This window comes from Dipodomys merriami, unplaced genomic scaffold (assembly GCF_024711535.1).
Source record: "Dipodomys merriami isolate MVZ:Mamm:240054 unplaced genomic scaffold, mDipMer1.0.p SCAF_13, whole genome shotgun sequence".
Taxonomy (NCBI): domain Eukaryota; kingdom Metazoa; phylum Chordata; class Mammalia; order Rodentia; family Heteromyidae; genus Dipodomys; species Dipodomys merriami.
In genome coordinates, this window is record NW_027202604.1 from 7,715,281 (window position 1) to 7,738,225 (window position 22,945).

The 22,945-nt window shown below is 43.1% G+C and overlaps 1 protein-coding gene across 1 annotated transcript in view; it reads left to right on the forward strand.

Annotated features, from left to right (window-relative positions):
* Positions 1-22,945, forward strand: part of Plcl2 (phospholipase C like 2) — a 175,326-nt gene that overhangs the window by 146,636 nt on the left and 5,745 nt on the right. The window contains exon 5 of the mRNA XM_070018650.1: positions 10,872-10,981. Within this exon, the coding sequence (XP_069874751.1) occupies positions 10,872-10,981 (110 nt within the window). The remainder of the gene's footprint in view (positions 1-10,871; positions 10,982-22,945) is intronic.

A 22,945-nucleotide genomic window follows, 5' to 3' on the forward strand; every position in this document is an offset into this window, starting at 1 on the left:
GATGCTGCAGTTATTCAGCAGACTAAATGGGTCTTTCCCTGCAGTCTGCCCAGAAACTGGGGTGAACAGTGAAGATTCTGCCTTGTCTTGGTGGGGGTGGGGACAGCTTCAGGTCCAGTGTCATCACCATGCCTGAGTCTGAGTATAATAGAGCATAACACAGCTCTGTAGCTGTGAACACTCCAAGGAGTGAAGAAGTCTGTCTAGGCGAGAGTTGGATCAGATTTGGGGCAGAAGTTGAATCAGGATGGTAGTTTGTCTAGAAGGCAAGGGTCCAGCACAAGGAAGAACAAGTGAATGAGATAAAGTCCATGGTCTCAAAGTGGCCACATAGAGTATCACATGGCAAAGCAGCAGGCCAGCGGCTTCAACAGAACCTTGAACCGACAAACCCAAGTGTTAAAAGAGTGTATTAAGTGAATTCTATATGCCAAGCATGGTAGATCAGGCTTATAATCCTAGCTTTGCAAAGGGCAGAAATGGGGAGGATCATGGTTGAGGCCAACACAAGGAAAATGTGAGACTACTTCCCAACAGAAAAAGGTTAGTGGTAGTGATGCACATCTGTCATCCCAGCTCCAGCAGAAAGCATAAATAGATCTCTGTCTAGGCTGGTCTGGGCAAAAAGTGACCAAAGGTAGAAGGGCTAGAAGTGTAGCTCAAATGGTTGAGCATGTGCCTGGCAAACTTGAGTCCCAGTCTGGGGTAAGGGGGAGAGAAAAGAGAGATTTCTGGATAACCACAACCAGTATTGTAACGAGATTTACTCATGGGCTGGATGTGAAGTAGGAAGAGAGAAAGAGGAGAGTGAGGCTGATGGAGGTCTTTTACTCCATCCTCCAGGGATGGAGCTATGTTTACCATACTGGAAAAGACAAAGACAGGCGGGTGTGGGTCCAGAGGGAAGATCGGGGTTATTTAGGGACAAATTAATTTGATTTACCCAGCTGCCTCCCGATATAGACTTGAAGAGAGAGGTCTAGACTGAAGGCAGTGTATCTGGAAGCCTCTCAAAGCCAGATGCTGATCTCATACCTCAGTTGACTGGGTTGGAGAATCTGCAGCCCTAGCCCTGCAGAGTGTAGATGTCAGGAGATGCAGCAGAACATGCACGGGCACCTGAGGGGCGGCAGCCAGGGGGATCGAGGCGCTCCACAGAGGCACTGCTTCCGCTGGCCTCTGCTGGTTCTCACAGCTCTTGGCTGTGTGAGGACGATGTGAGGAAACTGATGGAGGTCATGCTGGTGGGGTGCCTGCAGAGTGGATTCACACCTCAGGAAGGACATATGGCAATAAGTTTCCGAGTTACAAACTACATACACTCAGCAGCAGTAAGTCAGTCTTTTCTACAGATGTACATACATACTTGGGGAAGGACATATGTTCAGTTTTCTGTGTATCACTGAGAACAACCCAAGTGTTTGACAGGAAAGTCCTGGTAAATACATTTTCTGTTTCATGCTTGTGGTGGAACATTATGCTACCATGATAAATGAGTCCGCATGGGTATGCATGTGTTTACCCAGGTACATCACACATTGGTAAGGAAAATCTCATACAGAGAAGAACATGTATGTCTTCACTTTAAAAACAAAACAAATATTGTGGGTTGTTTCTAATATCTATTTTAGAAGATTGTTTCTAATATCTGCTTAGAAGACAGGTAGTTAGAGGATACATGTTTTTTTTATTGTAAAGGTGATGAACAAGGGGGGTTACCATTACATAAGTAAGGTAGTGAGCACATTTTTTTAAAACACTGTTACCCTCCCTCATTTTCTCCCATTTACCCCTCCCCACTCTCCTCCTCCAAGTTGTAAAGTTCATTTCTAACAGTGTCTAGTGAGTATCACTTTTGCATTAGTTCACCCTTTGTCCTGCTGTTTCTGTGATTCCCTTTCCTTTCCATGGATCAGATAAGCTTATATGCAAGACGAAGGGTACAGAAAACTAAAACAGAAAGAAAAATATAGAAATAACTGCATACTTGACATATAAACATCACAGACTAGAGCCTACATGTTTGAGCCCCCTCTTTGTAGAAGACTCCCAGGAGGAATACTAGGGACTGGCTGGCAGGAGGAGAATGGGACTCCAGGAAGTGGGAGGAAAGGACAGGCCTTCGCATAGCCTATTTCCCTTTTTAACTTACTGAATGTAAGGCCTGCTGAGAATTAAACTAAGAGGAGAAAAGGAGGTATAGTATAAAGGGAGACCTTACTGGGCAGAGTGTGTTGAGCAGGGCTTTTGGGTGTACTGGTTATGGTTCAAGTCACTGGGAAGAAGGGATGAATCAAAAATAGTGATCCCGGGCTGGGAATGTGGCTCAGTGGTAGAGTGCCTGTCTTGCATGCATGAGGGCCCTCAGCACCACATAAGCAGAAAAAGCTGGAAGTGGTGCTGTGGCTCAAGTAGTAGAGCACTAGCCTTGAGCTGAAGAACTGAGGCCCAGAGTTCAGGCCCCATGACCGACCAAAAAAAAAAAATACACACACACACACACACACACACACTTTTAATTAGTGCTGGGGATTGAACCCAGGCCCTTTTACATGTGCCAGCATTCTGTTCCCACCAAAAAATAGAAACTTCTATCAAGGCCTTACGTTCACTGTGAAATAAACTAGCCAGTGTTTTTTGGGTTATCTCACCCAGCTGAGCCATGTGGACATGGGGTTAGATGGTGGCCTAGTGAATAGACTCACAAAGGATGAGGAGTTATGCAACTCATTTCACTGCGTTCCCCCAGATGGGAAATTCTGGCAGAGAGGGGCCCTCCTGCGTGTCATCCATTCACAAACTGGGTTGCTGCTGCTGCTGCTGCTGCTGCTGCTGCTGTGGGATGGCGGTCCAGGGAACTTGGCATCCATCTGGTCCCTGGGCCAGAAGAGACCTGGTTTGTCTGTTCTGTCTCATGTGGATATAGGGTGTACCAGTTCTAAATCCATCTTAAAATGATTTGGCTCTTATTCATGCCAAGACTGTGCGAGAAGAAGGCCAAGAAAAAGAGACTACCAACTGGCCTGTTGGAAAGCGATGAGGCATTTCTACACCTCCACAAGCATGGGGTGCAACACCCACCCCACACCCCTAGGATTGGGCCAGAGCCTACAGTTAACCAAGGCTGTATATTTTAGATAGATAGATAGATAGATAGATAGATAGATAGATAGATAGATAGATAGATAGATAGATAGATAGATAGATAGATCTGTAAATTTAGTTGGGGGAGGTAATCAGAAGTCCAAATTTTGTTTTTAAGGCATGATTTTAAGGTATGATTTATATCACAATATGTGTTTGATTCCTGTTAGATAAAGGTACTTTTAATACTGTTTATGAGCTGATCACTTGAATGAAGTCCCCAAAACACCTATACCCTATAGAATTCCATCTTCTAGAAAATAGCCTACTAGGCCTTTTTTGAAGAATGGGAAATAAATTGAAAATGTGCATATCTCGTTATTCTACATAAGTCAAAGAAGATTTAACCCCTTACTTTCAGCTTCCGTTTTTGAGCACACAAAAATATTTTTGTGCCAGTTATTTTTGTGATAAAAGAGGCTTTAAAGGCAGCAAAATAAATTTTTAGTTGAAAACTAATCTTTAAATGCATCAGCTTAAGATCAATATGTCTCTCTCCTGAGTGTTTTTTTCCATTATATATCCATTCCAGTCGCTTCTATAAAAAGTTCATCCATGTGCCACAAGCTATATTTTAGATTCCTGTCATTTAAATTGACAGAGAAAATCCCAGCCTGAACGTTTGTGAGGTCAAGGGCTTTATGTTTGGCAAGGAAACTGTACTCAGTTCAGCTCGAAGAGGAGTTGGTGCCCTGCCTCTGGCCAGTCTTCACCTCCCTTTCAGAGCAAAAGCTGCTCTCCATACCTTTTCTCCATATCTTTTTGTTACATGCGATAGTTTTTTAAAAAAATTTTAGACATTAGTTTCTATCTAATTTTGTTACCTGTGACAGGAAGCAAGAGATTTAGTAGAATTGTAAATGCATTCCAATGCAGTTGCAGTAATGTTCTGAGTTAATTTAATTATAGCATGTGGAAAGTTTTGCACCGTTTATTAATTTTCCAAAACTATGCTGATGCTTAATCTATTAGCTTTACAATTCATTTTTATCATTAAAGTTTATGTTTCTTAAAACAACTTTGAAGTATTTAAATTGTAAAATATTTTAAGATAATAATTGGAAATGATGTGAAGCAAACATTCTCGCATATCAAATATCTGCGTGGTTTAGATTTTTCAAAAATCATGGCACTGATGGTTCAAGCCTGTAATCCTAGCTACTCAGGCAACTGAGACCTGAGGTTAGGCCAGGAAGACAAATCTTATCTCTGGTTAACCAGTAGAAAGCTGGAACTGGGAGTCTGTTTCCTAACCGCCTGGTCTTTCAGAAGGGCCTCTCTGATCCTGGCTGTTGGTGCCCCCTGCACAAGTCCCCATCTTCATCATGACTTCCTGTGTCAGTCCCATCTCCTCACTTTGCTAGTCCATCCTTGCTCAGAGCTATCCCTTACCTTCTTGGCTGAAAACTCCCTGGAATACTTGCCAAAAATGTCCATGCCTGAGGCTACCCAAGACCTTCTGAACCAGAAGCCCCCAGAGGCAGAGAAACTTCATTTTCAACAGGCCCCTTTGGCGACATTGTTGCATGTTGAGATTTCAGACCACTTTCTAGTTTCTCTAGTCTCTGTGCTTCTCTAGAAGCCTATCCTCACCATCCTCTAACAAGTTCCTTCTCCCACACACCACATTGGCACATGCTCCCCAAATTTTTGAGTGATTGCCACAGCTACCCTCTGCAGCCAGTGATACCTGCCTCACCCCAGGCCTTTCCACAGTGCTGGTCAATCCCACCCCCTCTCCACATATTTTTGTTTTTCTCCTGTAATTAAAAACCAAGGCGTTGTAAAACATCAAGGCTGCATTGGGACAGCTGTGTGACTGACTTGAATTACTTAGGTGCTTCTCATCAGTTCCTCTGTACAGAATAATGCTCTATAGAAGGAGGATAAATGTTTTTCTAAGATTTTTTTTTCACTAAGATAAAGATTTTTGCATTGGACTGGTCCTTTACTGTATGTAATTTAGAAAATAAGGAAGGGATGAGTTAACATTTACCCCCAACAAGATCTTTATATTCACTGTTGATGTGAATATCTCATATCTTATGGTATGTTAGAATCAATTTCCTGGTAAGTTAGGACCAAAAGAATAATACAGTTGTCATCTTAGGTGTATTACTGGATTTCTTCTCTTATGTATATGCAGTGATTCAGTTCAAATACATAATCACGTTCTCTCTACCTCTGCATTCACTTAGCACTGAGTCACACGGGTTCGCCCTATCCTGTCTCATAGCATGATTATCTTACACACGTCAACCTATGGTGAGTGAGCTCTGATTAAGCAGCTGAGATGCTTTTGCCTAGAAGTAATGCTTGGTGGTTGTAATGCCCTGGGACACTGGGCACAGGCAAACCAAGGCTCAAACCCTTCCTTACCATTTCTTTGGGAGTTCTGCATGCCACTTTCACATTTCTTATTAGTATGTAAGTGTTGGCAGGTTGCCTGGGTCTCCCCTAGCCTTGCATGTTACAGTGGAACAGTGAGAATTCTTTTCTTTCCTTGAAAAATAAACTCAAACCAAGTACAGTGGCTCACACCCATAATCCTAGCTATATTGGAAGCTGAGATCAGGAAAGTGATTCAAGGCTAGCCCATGCAAAAATGTTCATGAGACCTCAACAGGAAAAGCTGGATACAGTGGCACATACCTGTCATCCCAGCTATGTTGGAGATTGACAGCAATTAGGTAGAGATTTGAGCCCAATCTTGAGCAAAGAAAGAGACCCCTGTCTTCAACCAATAGCTGAGGGTGGTGGTACATTTCTGTCAGCTCAGACAAAACCTGGGCAGTCCTACTTCATAAATAACCAGGTGAAAAAGTGCTGGAGGCATGAATTAAATGATAGTATATCTGCCTAACAAGCTTGTATGAGGCCCTGAGTTCAAACCCAAGTATCACCAAAAAAAAAAAAAAAAAGTGAAAGAAAAACAATACATGTTTCAAATCAGTGGATCAGCAGGATCCCTCCCAGTAGATTTACAAAAATCAGTGTCTAGTAATACAGATATCTGTTAGAAACAAACGTGTCAGCCAGCAAGTCAAATAATGAAATAGAAAAGAAGGAAACATTAGTCTTGGCCACTTACTAAAGTTCTGGATTTTTGCATATTAACATGTTTTCCAGTATTCAACTTACCACATTTTTCAAGGCCATTAAAAAAAAAAGCATTTCCGGTAAGAAATGTACGCATTATCCTGCCCATGTAGTTGTAACTCCTCTGTACAGTATGTTCACAAATAAAATTAAATTTTAAAAAAGCATTTCATTAATGACTTCCCTGTGAAACATCATCAAAATACAGATGTTTTAGGTAAAATAAGGTGGCATTAACTCATGTCTCTTTTTTTATTTTTTTTTTTGTCGGTTGTGGGGCTTGAACTCTGGGCCTGGGCGCTGTCCCTCAGCTCTTCAGCTCAAGGCTAGCACTCTACCTCTTGATCCACAGCACCACTTCCAATTTTCTGAATGGTTTATCGGAGATAAGAGTCTCACAGACTTTCCTGCCTGGGCTGGCTTTGAACTGCGATCCTCAGATCTCAGCCTCCTGAGTAGCTAGGATGATAGGCCTGAGCCACCAGCGCCTGGCTTAAAATCCCTTTTTATCTCTGTAGTCATGCTTCCTCCTCAGGGCAGCTTCCCTTCTACTGCCTCTGGCTCTGGGTTCTTGTCTGTCTGCTGAACTTACTGTAAGCAGCTATCCTAAAGTCTGCCCTTCTTCCACAGTCTGATCCATTGTCTTAGGTTCCTACCTGTACTGTGGAATTAAGCCCAGGGTGACCATTCCTGTTGTGTACCTGACTCCATTTCCCTGTACACAGTAAGACAACACAAACAACCCCTAGTAGAGCCAGGCTCCAAGTGGATTCCTGAATAGTTGAGAAATCCCTCACTGTTGGTTATACCTGTGTGTAGTGTAATTAATGACCACATCTGCTCAGACTATTTTTGTCTACGGTCCCACGTTATATCACTTCCAAGTCCCTTCCGGATTTCCTGTCCTGTGCACAAGGTAGGCCTGGGGCTGTGTTTCTTCCTGTTTACTCAGTGCTATGCCCCTGCCCCTGCTGCTTCTTCCTTATCCCTGTTTGTCCTCTGTGCTAGTCAGGGAATCCACCCACCCAGACTTTGCTGCCTCCTGACTGCCAGAAATATAAACACAATGATTATGAAGGACTACTGGCTGGAAATTCAGATCTCTTGCAGAAGTCTGGTGTTAAACTTGAACAGAAGAGTTAGCACATCTTTGGAGTCCCACCTGGTGGATCTGAGCCATGACAACCCACTCCTGGGAGCCTCCCAGATGTGAAGAGGGAGGAAGGGAGGCCAGGAGCAAGAGGAAGAAGGGAAGGAGGGAAGCTCTGAGTTTTAAAATGTGATTGCTTCCTATTTATGGTCCTTGTTTGCATTTTTTTTGGGTGGGGGGTCCATTCCTGGGGCCTGAACTCTGGGCCTGGGCGCTGTCCCTCAGCTCTTCAGCTCAAGGCTAGCGCTCTACCACTTGAGCCACAGCACCACTTCCGGCTTTTTTTTTCTTTTTGCTTATGTGGTGCTGAGGAATTGAACCCAGGGCCTCATGCATGCAAAGCATACAACTGAGCCACCTTCCCAGCCCCATGCATTTTTTGTTTTGTCCTCAGGTACCATCATTAGCAAAAGAAAAGAAGTAGAAGCAGAGTAGTCCTTGTGCTAGTTCCCTACGTATTAGAATCAGTTTTACCAGTGACTGATTTCTTGAACTCAGGGAGGTTCTTGTGTTTTGTTAGTATGACAGGAAATTGAACCATGGTTCCTATTAGGTAGGTTCCTATGATATATATATAATCTTTTGCCTGATTCTCAGACAGTCAGGAATAGTATGCTGGCTTCGAAGTGATGTTGGGTAGGAAGAGATTCAAAACCAGAGCATGAACCTAAGAATAAGTTCTACAAAAGAACACAGAAAATCAGGTATGATGGTGTTCAACTATAATCCCAGCTACTCGGGAGGCTGAGATAGAAGGATCATAAGAAGTTAGAGGCTAGCCTGGGCAAATTAGTGAGACCCTTTCTAAAAATGTAAGTTTAATAAGGCTGGTATGGGGCTGGAAGGTGGCTCAGTTGTAGAGTACTTGCCTTGCATGCATAAGGCCCTGGGTTCGATTCCTCAGTACCACATAGGAAAAAAAAAAGCCAGAAGTGGTGCTATGGCTCAAGTGGTAGAGTGCTAGCCTTGAGCTGAAGAGCTGAGGGACAGCGCCCAGGCCACAACTGCTCCCCCCCCCCAAAAAAAAAAAGGCTGGTGATGCTGATCTGTGGTAGAGTGCTTGCCTGTCATGTATGATTCTGAATTCAGTCCACTGTATAAAAATGGAAAGGAAAATGGTTTTTAGAAGTTTATAAACGTTCCAATCTATTTGTAGTAGCAAAGATTGGAAACTAAGCATGCATCAGTAGGGGACTACCTGGCCCAGGCTCAGGCACACCTTAGAGTCTCGTAGGAGCTCTTAGGAGCGTAAGCAATGGCTTTGTGCCCATGTGGAGTGGCCAATAGGCAAAGCTTTAGGAGAGAAAAAGCAAGGGGTGGAGCAGTGTTCACGTCTGCTGCTTTTGTTTAAGAAAAGGAGGCTATGGCGGCATGCGCACATTCGCTTATGCTTGCTAAGAAAGATAAATTAACACCTCATTAACAAACAGTATATATGAGAGGAAGAAGGATTAAGTTAGAGATGACCAGGAAGGAAGCAAGACTTACCCGAACATTTCTCAGTACGTAGTTTGACTTTGGGAATCACATAAAGTTTTGATATAATCATAAAACAAATTATATCCCCCAAACCATGTACAGGTGCGTGTGCGTGTGCACGCACACACACACCATACACTGAGAAACAAATTAACTTAATTGTGCTTTGCTAGTGACATAATGACAGATGAGTTATTCCCAGCTCGGCATGTTGATGCACCTTGTCATCCCAGGCACAGAGAAAACTGAGATTGTGAGAATTAAGATTCAGCGTAGGCAACAAAATGTCCACCAGACCCCACCTCAGCAGAAAAGGCTGGGCATGAGGACTCAAGCCTGCCATCCTAGAAATAGCAGGCAGCCTAAAAGGATAGGATCACAGTTCAGGGAGGTGCAGGCCAAAAGCAAGGTCCTATCTTCACCAAGCAAATAGGGCTACAGGGTGTGGCTCAAGCGCTTACCTTCCTAGCAAGCATGAAACCCTGACACCAAAACCCTCAGTGTTTCCAAAAAAAGAAAGAAATATCCCTGCTGACCTAGGACACATTTTTACAGCACATTCTAGATAAGATTCACTACTCTAAGGACCAAAAAAGCACACAGATTTTAAACTGGATCAGCAGTCTTGTATTGGTGGCCATACTAGGGGTCAAGAGTTTTCCATCTAAGAGAAAAAAATAAGCACAATGTTTAAGAATGTACAAAATCCCTGAATCAAACTTGAATTTGAAGGATTAGTAAGATCTTATCTTCTCTGAAAAAACAAAATGTGTGCTAGATCTGTCCATTGAAAAGGCCAAGCAAGCAAGGAGAACTTAGTAAGAGAGTACCTGGGTGAGGATGCGGCTCCTCCTCCTCCCTCTTCCCTTCTCTCGCTTCTTTCCCCTCCTTTGTCATCCCACCTTCTTCAGTCCTCCTTATCTCCCCTTCCCTACCTCCTCTCTCCTTTCTTCTCCCTTCTCTTATTCCTCTTCTCTCCTCTCTCTTCCCTTTCCTCTGTCCTCTTCCCTCTCTCCTCCCTCTTCTTCCTCTCCTCTCTTTTCACATCTACAATAGTTGATGTATTTAGTGAGTCGAGAGTATCTTGTACCAAAAACAAGGAAGGTGTCCAAGGCTAGCTGATCATTTCAGAAGGTTGAGTTCCTATTGCCCAGATATGGAATGATTGGTTATGAGGGAATCTTTTTTTAAAAATCCATAACTTTGAATGACTATGAATTAAAGGACCATTCTGCCCACTCTTGCATGGCTATGAGGATTATCTTAGACTATTGAAGAGTAAGAGGGAATAGTCAACTGACCAGGTAAATTCTAGTACAAACTCAGAATACAATTCTGTACTTATTGCTTCCCAACTCCCAAGGGTTGAAAAGTCCATTTGCCAATTTATCTCTCACTGCTCCTATGCCTGCCTGCCTGCCTCCTTGCCTCCCTCCCTCCTTCCTTCCTGTCTTCCTTCCTTCTTTCCTTCCTATCTTTCCTAGTCCTGGGGCTTATACTCTGGGTCTGAGAGCTGTCCCTGGTCTCCTTTTGCTCAAGGCCAGCACTCTACCACTTGAGCCACAGCACCACTTCCAGCTTTCTCTGGAATTGGAGATGAGTCTCACAGACTTTGCTGCCTGGGCTGGCTTCCAATCACAATCCTCAGATCTGAGCCTCCTGAGTAGCTAGGACTACAGGCATGAGCCACTGATGCCCAGCTGCTTCTATTCTTGATCAATAATAAACATCTTCCCTGCGTAAAAGTAATAATGTAACAACAATTGCACATATCCTGTCTGCCCTTCTAAACTGTGAGGAACAATTCCCGACTTTTGAGATTCCTTCTGCCTTTAATTTTCTGTTTCCTCCCTATTGCTGTTTCCTTTCGCACAGGTGCATTTATGAAATTCCATCACAGATTGTAATCTTTTACGATACCTAGAAAAATAACTACAGCCTGTTCATTACCACCCATGGACAGGGAAGTGATACACATACATGTCTTTTTTTCTTTCAGCCATGGAGTTCCATGAACACTTGCACAGCATAGGCACCAAGGAGGGTCTGAAGGAGCGAAAACTACAGAAGGCTGTGGAGAGCTTTACCTGGAATATCACCATCCTCAAGGTACCTGCAGAACTGTTTCTGACTAGCTCTCCTGCTGTCACTTGTCCTTTGCTACTTCCTCTGTGAAGCTCATTTCCCACCTTGCTCCTTAGCAGCCAGGCAGGCTCAGGTGAAAGGCAGAGCTTGGCTACTGCAGTCTGCAGGCACAGTCCCTGGACATGATGCATTCTCATTTGATACTGGAAACATTTTAAACTTTACAGATGTCACTTGGTATGTGTGAAATTGGAAATATTGATAGCAGCAGAATGATTGGAAATTTAGTCACATGTCATTGAACTGAAGTACAACCATAGCCTGCCAGCTAACAGGAAGGAAGGAATTATGTGTTGCAGAATCAAAGGAAATCTGTAAAGGGATTGCCCTTGGAAAGAGATTTTTCCTTCAAGGGAGATGCCACCTATATTTATGTCTATTTCAGCATGTGTGTTTCTAAAACATAACTTGTATTACTTTTATTATAAAATAGTTATTTTCATCATAGAAAATGTCAAAGAGCACTAAGGAGAAGCATGCCATAGCCCACCATCCAGAGACAATTCATGTTGTGGGCTTTTGCAGTGCATATTTTCTAGTCTTGTTTTTTCTTTTACACACACACACACACACACACACACACACACACACACACACACACGTTTTAATTTTGAAAATAATGTTGCATAGGTAACTTGTGTTTCTTTGAGTTTTAACAACTTACTGTTCCTCTCAATGTTCTGGAATATCAATAAGAACAACAGAGCTTTCATCCTGGACTTAGACAACTAAATGTAAATTTGCTCTCTGGTATTTACCTTCCAGACTTTGTACTCAGTCATACTGAAGACAGTAAACACAGCTGCTCTTCTGGTGTTCTTGTTCCTTCTCACATTAAACAGTCTACCCCTGAGGTGACAACAGTTTTCTGATTGCATTTAATAAAAGGTCCCCCTTCCAATGCTAGGCAGCCTGCATTTAGCCATGTTAATCCCCTATTCATTTTATAATTAAAGCCATTTCCTTAACTTCTTCGGGCACTTTTCCTTCCTACACATGAACTCTTGTAAATGTGTATATCTCTGGATCTCTTCTTTAGAATTTAAGTGCTGTGCAGGTCAGTACACAGCAGGCTTTCTAGTGAGAGGGATTTGGCTTTAGAGCTTGCTGGCTCACTTATGTCAGGGGTGAGCACCCCCATTTCCTGCCAGCCCTGGAAGAAGTAGCAATGTCCTTCAGGCCCATGGCTGGGAAACAGCTCATTTTGCTTTTCTTTTATTATCTAATAGCAAGCAGGCATAGGGACTAACCTTTCACCAGCCAATTCCCCTTGCTTCCCTGGTCTGAGACCCAGGATCCTGAGCCCTGACTACAGCTTGTTTGTGTAGGGGCAGAGGGGCCACTGCCCTTTGCCAACAGGTGCTTCTGGGATGAGCAGACAATAAGAGGGGAAAGGTATGGAAAGTCACCTCATGCATGTGGGGACAATCACAGGAGTGCGATTCCACAGTAAACCATTGAGGTGTACGTGCTGGCACAGCTTACGCTTTTCCATAGGTCAGGGAGACCTGGGAGGGTTGCAGCTATGAGAGGCAGTAGGTAATTTAGGTGAATGAATGCTCAGACAACAGTAGTAAATCATTCTTTTCTGGAATTGAAGGGTCCTCAGAAATGATCAGGTGCGCTCGCCAATGTGTGTCTAGGGTGGTTCTATTCTCTCAGCTTCCTTACTGCAGATGTGAGGGTAGTTACTTCTTGAAAACTCAGAGAAGGAGCCAAATGTAACTATTTGAGTCTTTGCTGGAGCTGTTCTCAGACAGATGGGGAAACCCCAGGGGGTCTCTTCCAGCTTCTGCTGATCTCTGAGTGCCTTTAGTTTAAAATATCAGCACACCAGGGTGCTTCATGTGGGGCTGAAGTTCTCTGGCCTCTACATTCGAAATGCAGAAAGTCAGGTCCCACCCAGCCCTGTGGAGCCAGTGGAGGTGGGTACCTGGCATACACACTGATGAAAGGTAAAGTACTGTGCCATATTTTAAAAGTAGGCGATTGACTCAAATAGTTGTAGCCATGTTTAGAAGACAGAATCAGTGTCCCAGGCTTGGTGATCATAGGGCACAAGATGGGCAGCAGGTCTTCTTTGAATGTTTCTGAGAGGCTGCAGCTGGTGTTGGAGCTTGGCAGAGCCTACGTGAAGGTGATGTGTGGAGTGGAAAAATCTGTGTGTCCTTTGTCCCTGGCCGGAGGACTTTGTCCACCCCTGCTGTATTTCATAAGCTTGAGCCCTCAGTAGAAGAATGAGTCTTTGTTGAGCCCTTGTTGAGCTCTTGAATTTTCCGCAGAGAGGAGTGGACAGTCTTCCCTCCTCATTTCTTTGCAGTGTGCCTGGGGCATCCTTGGGGACTTTGTGGTGTGCAGCAGGCAGGGGGTGACTGCTGGTGACACAGAAACTTGGGGAGGGCACTGGTGACCGCAGATGTGGAACATGAGGCTAAAACATGGGAATTACCTGGGCTGATTGCACCCCTGGGAGCCCCGCTCCACACCTACTGGATCACAGTCTCCAGGGCTGGGCCCCAAGAAGTCTGCTTATCCACAGGTTGAGACGTACGAAAACAAACGCACTACCATTGCTCTTAAACCAAAAGAAACTTTTCTGATGCTTTCTGTTTATGTAAACCACAGAGGAACCAAGGTAACCAGCCACCCAGAAAGCCCAGTCTTTGCTAAACAAGGACTTTGGTCTTCCTGAGAAAAAAACCTCCTGCACTAAGAGAGTTGCTTACTTCTAAGAACCATCCACACAGTTTAAAGAAATAATCATCTTAGCTGGGTACTGGTGGCTTAGGCCTATAATCCTAGCTACTCAGGAGGCTGAGATCTGAGGGTTACAGTTCAAAACCAGCCTAGACAGGAAATTGAATACTCTTCTAGTTATCCACCAAAAAGCCAGAAGTGTGCTGCGGTTCAAGTGGTAACTAGCCTTGAGCAAAAAAAAAAAACAAAAAACTTCAGAGACCGTGCCCAGGCTCTGGGACACACACACACACACACACACACACACACACACACACACACACACACACACACACACACACACACACACACACACACACACACACACACACACACACACACACACACACACACACACACACACACACACACACACACACACACACACACACACACACACACACACCCAACACCTGCCTTTTCTTGCTTTATTTTTTTTATTTGGAAAATAGTTTTAAAATACAGAACAAAAGAGAAAGACATCCATGATGATGGGCATGCTGTGAATCCGATTTGCACCTTGGAATATATACTTCCACTCATGTTTTTTTTTTGACTAGAGAGCTCTGATTTACCTTTATAAATGCATTACCATTCTAAACACTACTTTAATGTAGAAAAGATAAAATTTTTTCAAGGATCTCAGATCTTCCTTCTTAAAAAAAAAAAAAACCTTTCCTCTTTGTGAGGGATGAGGGTTGTAAGAATTGAACACTCCTCCTGCTTTGCTAAACAGATGCTCTGCCAACTGAGCCTTCTTTGCTTTAGTTAATTTAGGGTTTTGATTTGACATGTCCGTTTTTGTGCACAGTGCATCTTACTTAATGTCACCCTTCCATCATTCTCCCCCTATCTTATAAATTCCTCTCTCAAGTTTCTGTTTCCATTTTCACACACGCACACGTACTCTGAGTGTTAGGACTGTCTTTACCGGCATTCCTTTCTTTGTCCATGGTCTTCCTTTTAGCCCCTCCCCAGTCAAAATGTTTCAGCTCCCTGGTATCCATATTAAATTGTTAAATTGTTCAAAGCAGTTACACCATGGGAACCCTCCCCTGTGTATACTACATTTTAGATGGTTTGATTGTATGGCCCTGTTTGTGTTTTCATGTATGTTTATCTTTTAGATCTAATATGGGATAGCGTCTTGTGCTAGTACCTGGTTTGAACTGAACCACAATTCACTTATTTATGCTTTCTGATTAGCTGGGATAACAAGTGCATGCTACCATGCTCAGCTACTTATTGAGATGGAGTCTTATTAATTTTTGTCCAGGCTGGCCTGAAATCATGATCTTCCTATATATGCTTTCCCTGTAGCTGAGAATATAGGCATGCACTACTATCTCCTGCTCCTTTGGGATCTCAGTAACTTTTTGCTCAGTTTGGCTTCAAACTATGACTCTACTGATCTTCTTTTCCTAAGTAGCTGAAATTACAGGCATGAGCTGCTGCAATGGAAACATTTTATATGTATATGGGTGGGTGATAGATGGAGGTACATTTTTACTGAGTCTGATTTATACCTTTTCATTTTCATGTATCTTGCTTGGTGGCACATCAAGTATTGTACAGCTCAGAGACACCTCCCAGGAGGCTCAGATATGATGAAATACATTGTTTCAATAGATAACTATAACTGCTCACTTTAATTTTTTAATGTACTAAATGTTATGCCACTTAACTTATTAGAAAAGTAAGAAAGTAAAACACACAAAAGCTAAAGGAATTAATGAGGCATTTTTTATTATAGAAGATACTTATTTCTTCAAAGATTCTTCTCAAGTTAAAAAAGAGAAGACAGCTGAGTGCTGGTGGCTCATGCTTATAATCCTAGGTACTCAGGGGGTTAAGATCTGAGGATCATGTTTCAAAGCCAGTCCAGGCAGAAAAGTCCAGACTAAGTACTGGAGAGTGGAGATTTAATCTCCACTTAGCTACCAAAAAGCCAGAAGTGGAGCTGTGGCTTAAGTAGTAGAGAGCCAGCCTTGAGTGAAAAAGCTAAGGGACACAGTACTCAGGCCCTGAGTTCAAGACTCAGGTACCAGCTGGGAAAGAAAGAAAGGCAAGCAGGCAGACAGGAAGGGAGAGGGGAGAGAAGAGAAGGGCAGGGAGGGTAGGGAAAGGAAAAGAAGAGATTATGGACAATGTTAATACAAGTCATTTGTCATTTTATTGAGTTTTAAGCAATATGTTTTAGTTACATTCATTGTTGGTTTATCTTCTGTTATGAAAGATGAGAATATTATAAGCCAGGCGTGGAGGTATAGGCTTGTAAACCCCGCATACGGCAAGCTACATAGCAATACTCTACCCACTTGAGAGAGAGAGAGAGAGAGAGAGAGAGAGAGAGAGAGAGAGAGAGAGAGAGAGAGAGAGAGAGAGAGAGAGAGAGAGAGACAGAGACAGAGAGAGAGAGAGAGAGAGAGAGAGAGAGAGAGAGAGAGAGAGAGAGAGAGAAACTTTTATCAGTCATATTTCTAGGTGGGGAATTAGGTGTGTTGTTATTTTTCCATTGTCCAGATTTAAAATATTTAGGTTAAGGGTGTAGCTGACGGTTAGAGCACTTGCCTAGCATGTATGAGGTTTGGTTTGGTCCCCAGCATCATAAAAATAAATAAAATATTCACACTGGCTTCCAAGACTGCAACCCCCATGCTTCTTGGTATGAGTCTGGTACTTACTTAAAATTTTTTTATCTGTGAATTGAATGGCTGGGTCATACGTCACTCATAAATACTAAACTAAAGCTGTGTCACACCTAATAAGAAACTGCCCAACTGCTTTAGCACACATCACTTCCATTTTTACATTTCTCTCAGCAATGTTAGCAGAGTTTTGCCTGCTGGGAACATCCTTGCCAATACTTGGGATTGTTAGATTAGCCATTCTAGCAAGTGTATGGCAGTTGAGCTCTTTTAGTGTATGTGCATTGAAAAAACAAAACAAAACGTATGATAGAATTAGGTATGGTGTCACACATCTGCAGTCCCAGGTATTCAGGAGGTATAGGTAGGACGATCATGGGCCAAACCAGCAGAGCAAAAGAGCAAGTTCTTATCTGAAAATAAACTAAAAGCAAAAACACTGGTACATAGCTCAAGTATCAGAGCACTTACCTAAAAAACTTGAGGCCCTGAGTTTGATTCTCAGTCCCACATTGAAAAAATAATGAGGATGGGTCTCTTGATGTGGTTTTCTTTTTGTTTCTTTTCACTGGGGTTTGTTGAGGTTCTTAGGTATGTGGGTTTCTAAGTTTCAAAATCTTTGGGAATATTCCAGGTCTTTTTTCTTCCCTCTGTAACTCCAGTTATACATATATACTGCGTGATATTGTCCTGCAAGATGCTGAAGCTTATGTTTCAATCTTTCATGATTTTTAAAAATTAAATTATGTTTGTATTATCCTTAAGTAGTTTCACAAAAGGCTTACCATTCAACATGTCAGTTTATAAGTATAATACATCTTGATCAATATCACTGAATTCATTTCTCCTGACCTGTACCCCTCTGCCCTCAGCATCAAGACTGACAGGGAAACCTGAGAGTAATTACGCATTCTCTCTAGGAACATAGTACTTCTGCCTAGAATAAATCAGTAAAACAGAGGACATTTGAACTGACACAAGTCTTGGTTTTCTTCATTTTACCTAGGGTATAGTATTTATTATGAAAATACTCACATTTATTCTTTTTCTGAAAATGACTGTGATGGTTTATGCATGACTTTTTCTCCAATGAATCAATGCTTATGTTTTAGTTATTTATTATAGGCGATGTAATATGTTGCCAGTTTTCCTGAAAAGCTGTACTTGACTGAAAGCCATTTCTCTATTTAATGTGTGAAAACTCAGAGCAACTCAAAAAAAAATCAAACTACAATAGTGTTCATCATCATCAGGTAGGCTACTGATCCATTTAAAACACCGTTAATCTTCTAAAACTTGAATCGCAGGGATGTGGCATTTGCAGTTACTCAGCTACTGTTTGGTTTAGGAGGTGGGCTTGGAAGATGACAAGTGTAGAGGAAGTGCTTATATGTGTGCGCTGCTTCTCATGGTCACAGCTTTGGGCCTGAGCCTCCTTCATCATCCCCCCCCCCCTCCACTTCTTCGTCTCTGGCTCCAGCCCTTCTCACCTGCCTTCTGTGACTGACTACTCACAGAGATGCTCCTGAAGCCTCCACCCCACTCTGCCACCAGAGCCACCTGCTCTGTGCCAGCCAAAGCCAGGCTCCAAGGGGGCTCTTCTGGGGGTAAAGCGTTCTCCTTCACAGCCCTTAGACCCAGCAGAATACCTTCCTGCTCTACTATCGAGGCTCTGCTCTCCTAGCAGCCCCTCCACCATCTTAGCTGAAGGAAACATGAAATTGCTTCTTGGGAGAATTGCCTTCCCTCTGGATATAAGTTACATTGAGTCTTTTATTTGAGAATTAAAATTAAGTGCTAGACTTTTTAGGGGAGGGTGGGTAGGAGGCACTATCCTCCAGAGTTTTATGCTCCTCAGCAGCTTGTAGGGGAAGGCAGTGGAGGGGTGGCAGGGACCCATCCTGCTGTGATGGCTGGGCTGCTGCACTTGCAGCCCAAGTGACACATTCTGAACACCTCTGTCATCCTGTAGACAGGAGTGCAACCTGTTGAGGTGACCGATTATCTGGGAGATCCTTTGTAAGTAAACTCGGCACGTTAGGAGGACTCTTACTCTTGTGCTGCCACAGAAGACCTCTTAGAAGGCATCCATCACAGGATAATGACATGATTTACAGTCTATTACCAAGTAGTGGTGTGGCTCAAGTGGTAGAGTGCCATTCTTGAGCAAAAAAAGTTAAGTGAGAGCATGAGGCTTTAAGTGTAGACCCCAGTCCTGGCACAACAATCTGTAACAGCCAAGACTCTGTTCTTTGCTTTCTTTCCTCACTGTGCACTCAACATGTACAAAGCTGGAAATTTACATTTCTGTTATCACAGGAAGAGCAAACTGTCTACATAATTGTTGATATGCTGAATATATATAAATTTTAGTTGGATGGGAACTAGAGGCATAACTCAAATGGCGGAACTCCTGTCTAACAAGCACAAGGCCTGAGGACTTCAAACCCCAGTGCTACCCAAAACCAAAACAAAACAAAACCACAAAAAGCAAAACCTTATTTGGTGGTTCTACTATGCTGCTTTAAAATGTTGCCAAGTGTGGAGTTTACCTCTCTAGGTGGAGCCTTTGGTGGGGTCCCTGGCTTCCTTTATTTAAAATGTTGCAACTTGTGGGGTTCACTCTCCATAGGTGGGGCCCTTCTTTAGATTATCTAAAAGAAACATACAGAGAGCTTGAATGCTTGTGTGACTTGCTATGTAGACTGTGCCTTGGGCAGAGTCCTTAATCAGTTTCCTCCTTACAAAACAGGAATAGTGAGGACATTTCCCTTGCAGAATTAAGAGACTGTCATTAGATAATCTTTGTAGATGGCTTAATACAACACCTGGCACAAAGTGGTCCCTCAATTAATGCTAACTCGTGTTCCCAGGAGGCTGCCATGTGTTACTTCCTACTTTGTTTTTGACATATCGTGGGCTCTGTGGTTTCAAATTTAGTACTGCAATTGCATTCATGGCCACTCTTGGCCAGTTTGAATTGTGGTTGTAAAAAATGCTTTAAATCAATTCCACAGTATTCTTCTTTATTTAAAGACTTGTATCTCTAGAGCAATTTTAGATTCATAGCAAATGGAGAGAACGGTTCAGAGGTGTCCCACATCCTCCACACACACACATGTATCACCTCCCCAGTGTCAGCGTCTCCCGCAAGAGGGGTCCATTCGTTCTCACTGGCACATCATTATTGTTCAGGAAATATTGGCTTGAGTTGTATGTATTCAGTTGTGTGAGTCTCCCGTCACCCCAGTGAGTAACCACAAAGTATTTACTAAAGGTTTGTGATTGCATGCTGTTATGCCAGAAACAGAACTGGTGGAGAAATTAGTGACTTCCTGTTGAGCTGGCTTTTATTTCCTGTTGTGCGATTTGTGTTAGGGGTTTCCAGGTTCACCTCTCTGGTTCTGGTTGCATAAGACACTCAGATGAGAGTCAGAAGGGGGACCCTGGCCCTGTGTGACATCTTCTGAGAGTGACGCACAGGGTACCCAAGGCCTCTTGGGGACTTGCAGATAAAGCAGCGATTTAATTGGGGCAATTTGATGCATGCAAATCTAGTTATCAAACAGGTAGAGACATGGGCTATAACTGGGCTCACTCAGCTCAGCAGTCTGCCTTTGTGATGGGCCTTGTGCTGTCTAGCCTCTGCTAGAGTCAGTGTCGTCTCTGGGGCACAGATGGTAACATGAGTGTACCTAAGATCTGCTCTCTTCCTCTCTCTGTTCCCAGTGAATGTGAAAACCAGGAAGGCAGCAGCCTAGTGCCTTCACATCTCATCTTGGAGTTGGAGCTTTGGGCCCCAAAACCACCCCCAAAAGTCAACATGAGGCTGACATGTGGAGGTCAAAGCAGTCTCTGACAACGTGCATTCCTGTTTGCATAAAAACAGAACTTTTGTGTTTCTGTTAGCCATCCCCCCTAAGATGGTAGGAGTACCCATTTTTTCCCTCTTCCTTTCTATTTTCTAGATGTAGGCTCTTTTCCAGCTCCCAGCCCTGAGGCCATAGCAGAGGCAGGCAGCCGAGGCCAGGGGAAGGCTTTCTACATGTACTGGATTCTCACTGCCAGAGTAAAGCAGCTGTGCTGTCCACTAATTTCCCTCATGAACTCTTGACAAAAGGGCTTTGAAAATCCAGCTGGAGTTTGGCATTCCTGTTATTTTACCTGCAGATCTGAATAAAAGCAGTGAATCATGATCATTAATTTTGGTTTAAAACTCTGGAGCACTAAGCAGATGTGCCTTGAAATATTTTTAATATTTTAAAAATGGGTACATCTTTTGTGGTCAACAAGCGTTGTGATGGGTTGAGTACAGCTGTGCCCTGATTCAGGGTTTGGCCTCTGCCATCTTTCCTTTCTTGGCTTCTCCTAGCTTTTATTCAGTCCCTGGCAAGCCACAGGCACAGCTGCTGGGCCCAGCCACTGCCCTCAATGATTCTGGACTAAAGTAAGAACTTAAGGTTGTTACAACATTTAGAGATGAAAACCAAATAGATTAAGTTATGAAATTCACAGCAGAATGTACAGTAAGGTTTATGTTTTTCATGTGAAAATTCTGCTTAGCCGGCTTATAGACAGCTACCAAACTCCATATGCTGTGTCTGTGGGCAGCAGAGCTATAAATAGCCTCTGTTCTTCAGAAGTCTTGTGAAGCAATGACTTGTGATCACTGCTACAGCAAACCACCACCTCCCCCAGAGTTGTTCTTTACTCAGCAACAAGTCAGGCAGGTGATTTCAACACAGAACAGAACAAAAGTGGTAGGACCACGTGAAGCAGCCCCTCAAGTCCAGGTGGTCACCTACCTGCTTGTGGAGAAGCCATATGACTGGTATAAGCTTGAGAATCAGAAGATTGGAAGACCCTTCTTCATTATCCTGTACCATCTGCGGGGTTTTGTTCTTAAATGCTGTCGTCATGTGGTAGATCGCTGTGTGCTGATACAGAAAAATCACCAAGACCTGACTTCTGCTGAGGAGCAGGAAACCCAAACAACAATACAATTTCATGATCCCATTTACATAAGATTAAATGCCTGTTTATTATATACCTAGCAAGAGACAAACATAGGGAAAATAACAAAGCCCATTGTTGGAAGGCAGTAATACAGGTGTAAGAGGACATTTCCCCATTGTAGTATACATTCATTAACCCAGGGCATATCTCATGGTAAGAAGTATTGCAAGAAACAAGACAGTAAAAGATAAAGAGAGCTGTGGGATGGAGCAGAGAGTTACTGTTTTAGATAGAGCCGTCAAAATGGGTTCTAGTATAAGGAAAATTTCAGCATTGATACCTGACTAGGGTAGGGATGTGAATCGTGTGTATTTCTGGGTCTCCTGACCTTTGCCTTCTTGGCAAAGGAAATGGTGAGTGTGTAGATCTTGGAGAGGACCAGCTGGATTTGAGGAACATTCTGGAGCAGAGTATAATGAAGGCTGAGTGACTAGGCAGAGAGATACAAGAGATGAGGACAGCTGTAATAGCAAGGACTTTGATGTTCCCGCTTGAGTTGTTTAGGGAAAATCACTGGAGGCATTTAAGCAGAAGGAAGGTATGTTTTTATTAGTGCTCTCTGGGTGCCATGTTGAAAAGGTAGAAAGACCAGTCAGAAGAGTGCTATCATAAACCGAGAGAAAGATGGTTGTAGCTTAGACTGCTATAGTGGCAATGAAGATGTTAAAAAGTAATGAGAACTTACGTGTGTGCATGAGTGCATGCACACGCATGCATGCACACGCGCGCGCGCACACACACACACACACACGTGCAATTTTAGGGTAGAGAAATAGATAGAAGCTGCTTACAGGCGGAATAGGGATAGAAGAGAAAAACTGCCCTCAATGATAGATGACTCTTTGGTCCATGTGACTGCACAAATACATCTGCTTTGAGGAGGGAGATGATTGTAGGGGAAGTAACCTGATTGGAATTCAGTCCTAGACCAGCCAGGTAGACATTTCACAAAGATCCACTAATTTCCATTAATAAAAGTAATTTTGTATTATTAATCAGTGAAATTTGAAACTGAAAATGACAGAGAAAATCAACAAAACCAAAAATACAAAATAAAAAAAGGTGAAACACCAGTGGTTCACATCTGTAATCCTAGCTACTCAGGAGACTGAAATCTGAGGATTGTGGTTCAAAAACCTAACCCAGCCAGGAAAGCCCATGAGACTCTTACCTCTAGTTAAATACCAAGAAAAGCTGGAAGAAGCATTATGGCTCAAGTAGTAGAGTCACAACTCTCAGGGAGAGCATTCAGACCCTGAGTTCAAGTCCCAGGACCAGCACAAAAAAAACAATACAACTCAACAGGCACCAGTGGTTCATGACTGTAATTCTAACTACCCAGGATGCTGAGGTCTGAGGGTTGCAGTTTAGAGCCAACCCAGACAGGAAAGTCTGTGAGATTCTTATCTCAACAATTAATGAGCAAAAAGCCAAAAGTGTAACTGTGGTTTAAATGGTAGAGTGCCAGCCTTGACAATGCCTAGGCCGTGGGTTCAAGCCCTAGTACTGACACAAAACAAAACAAAAA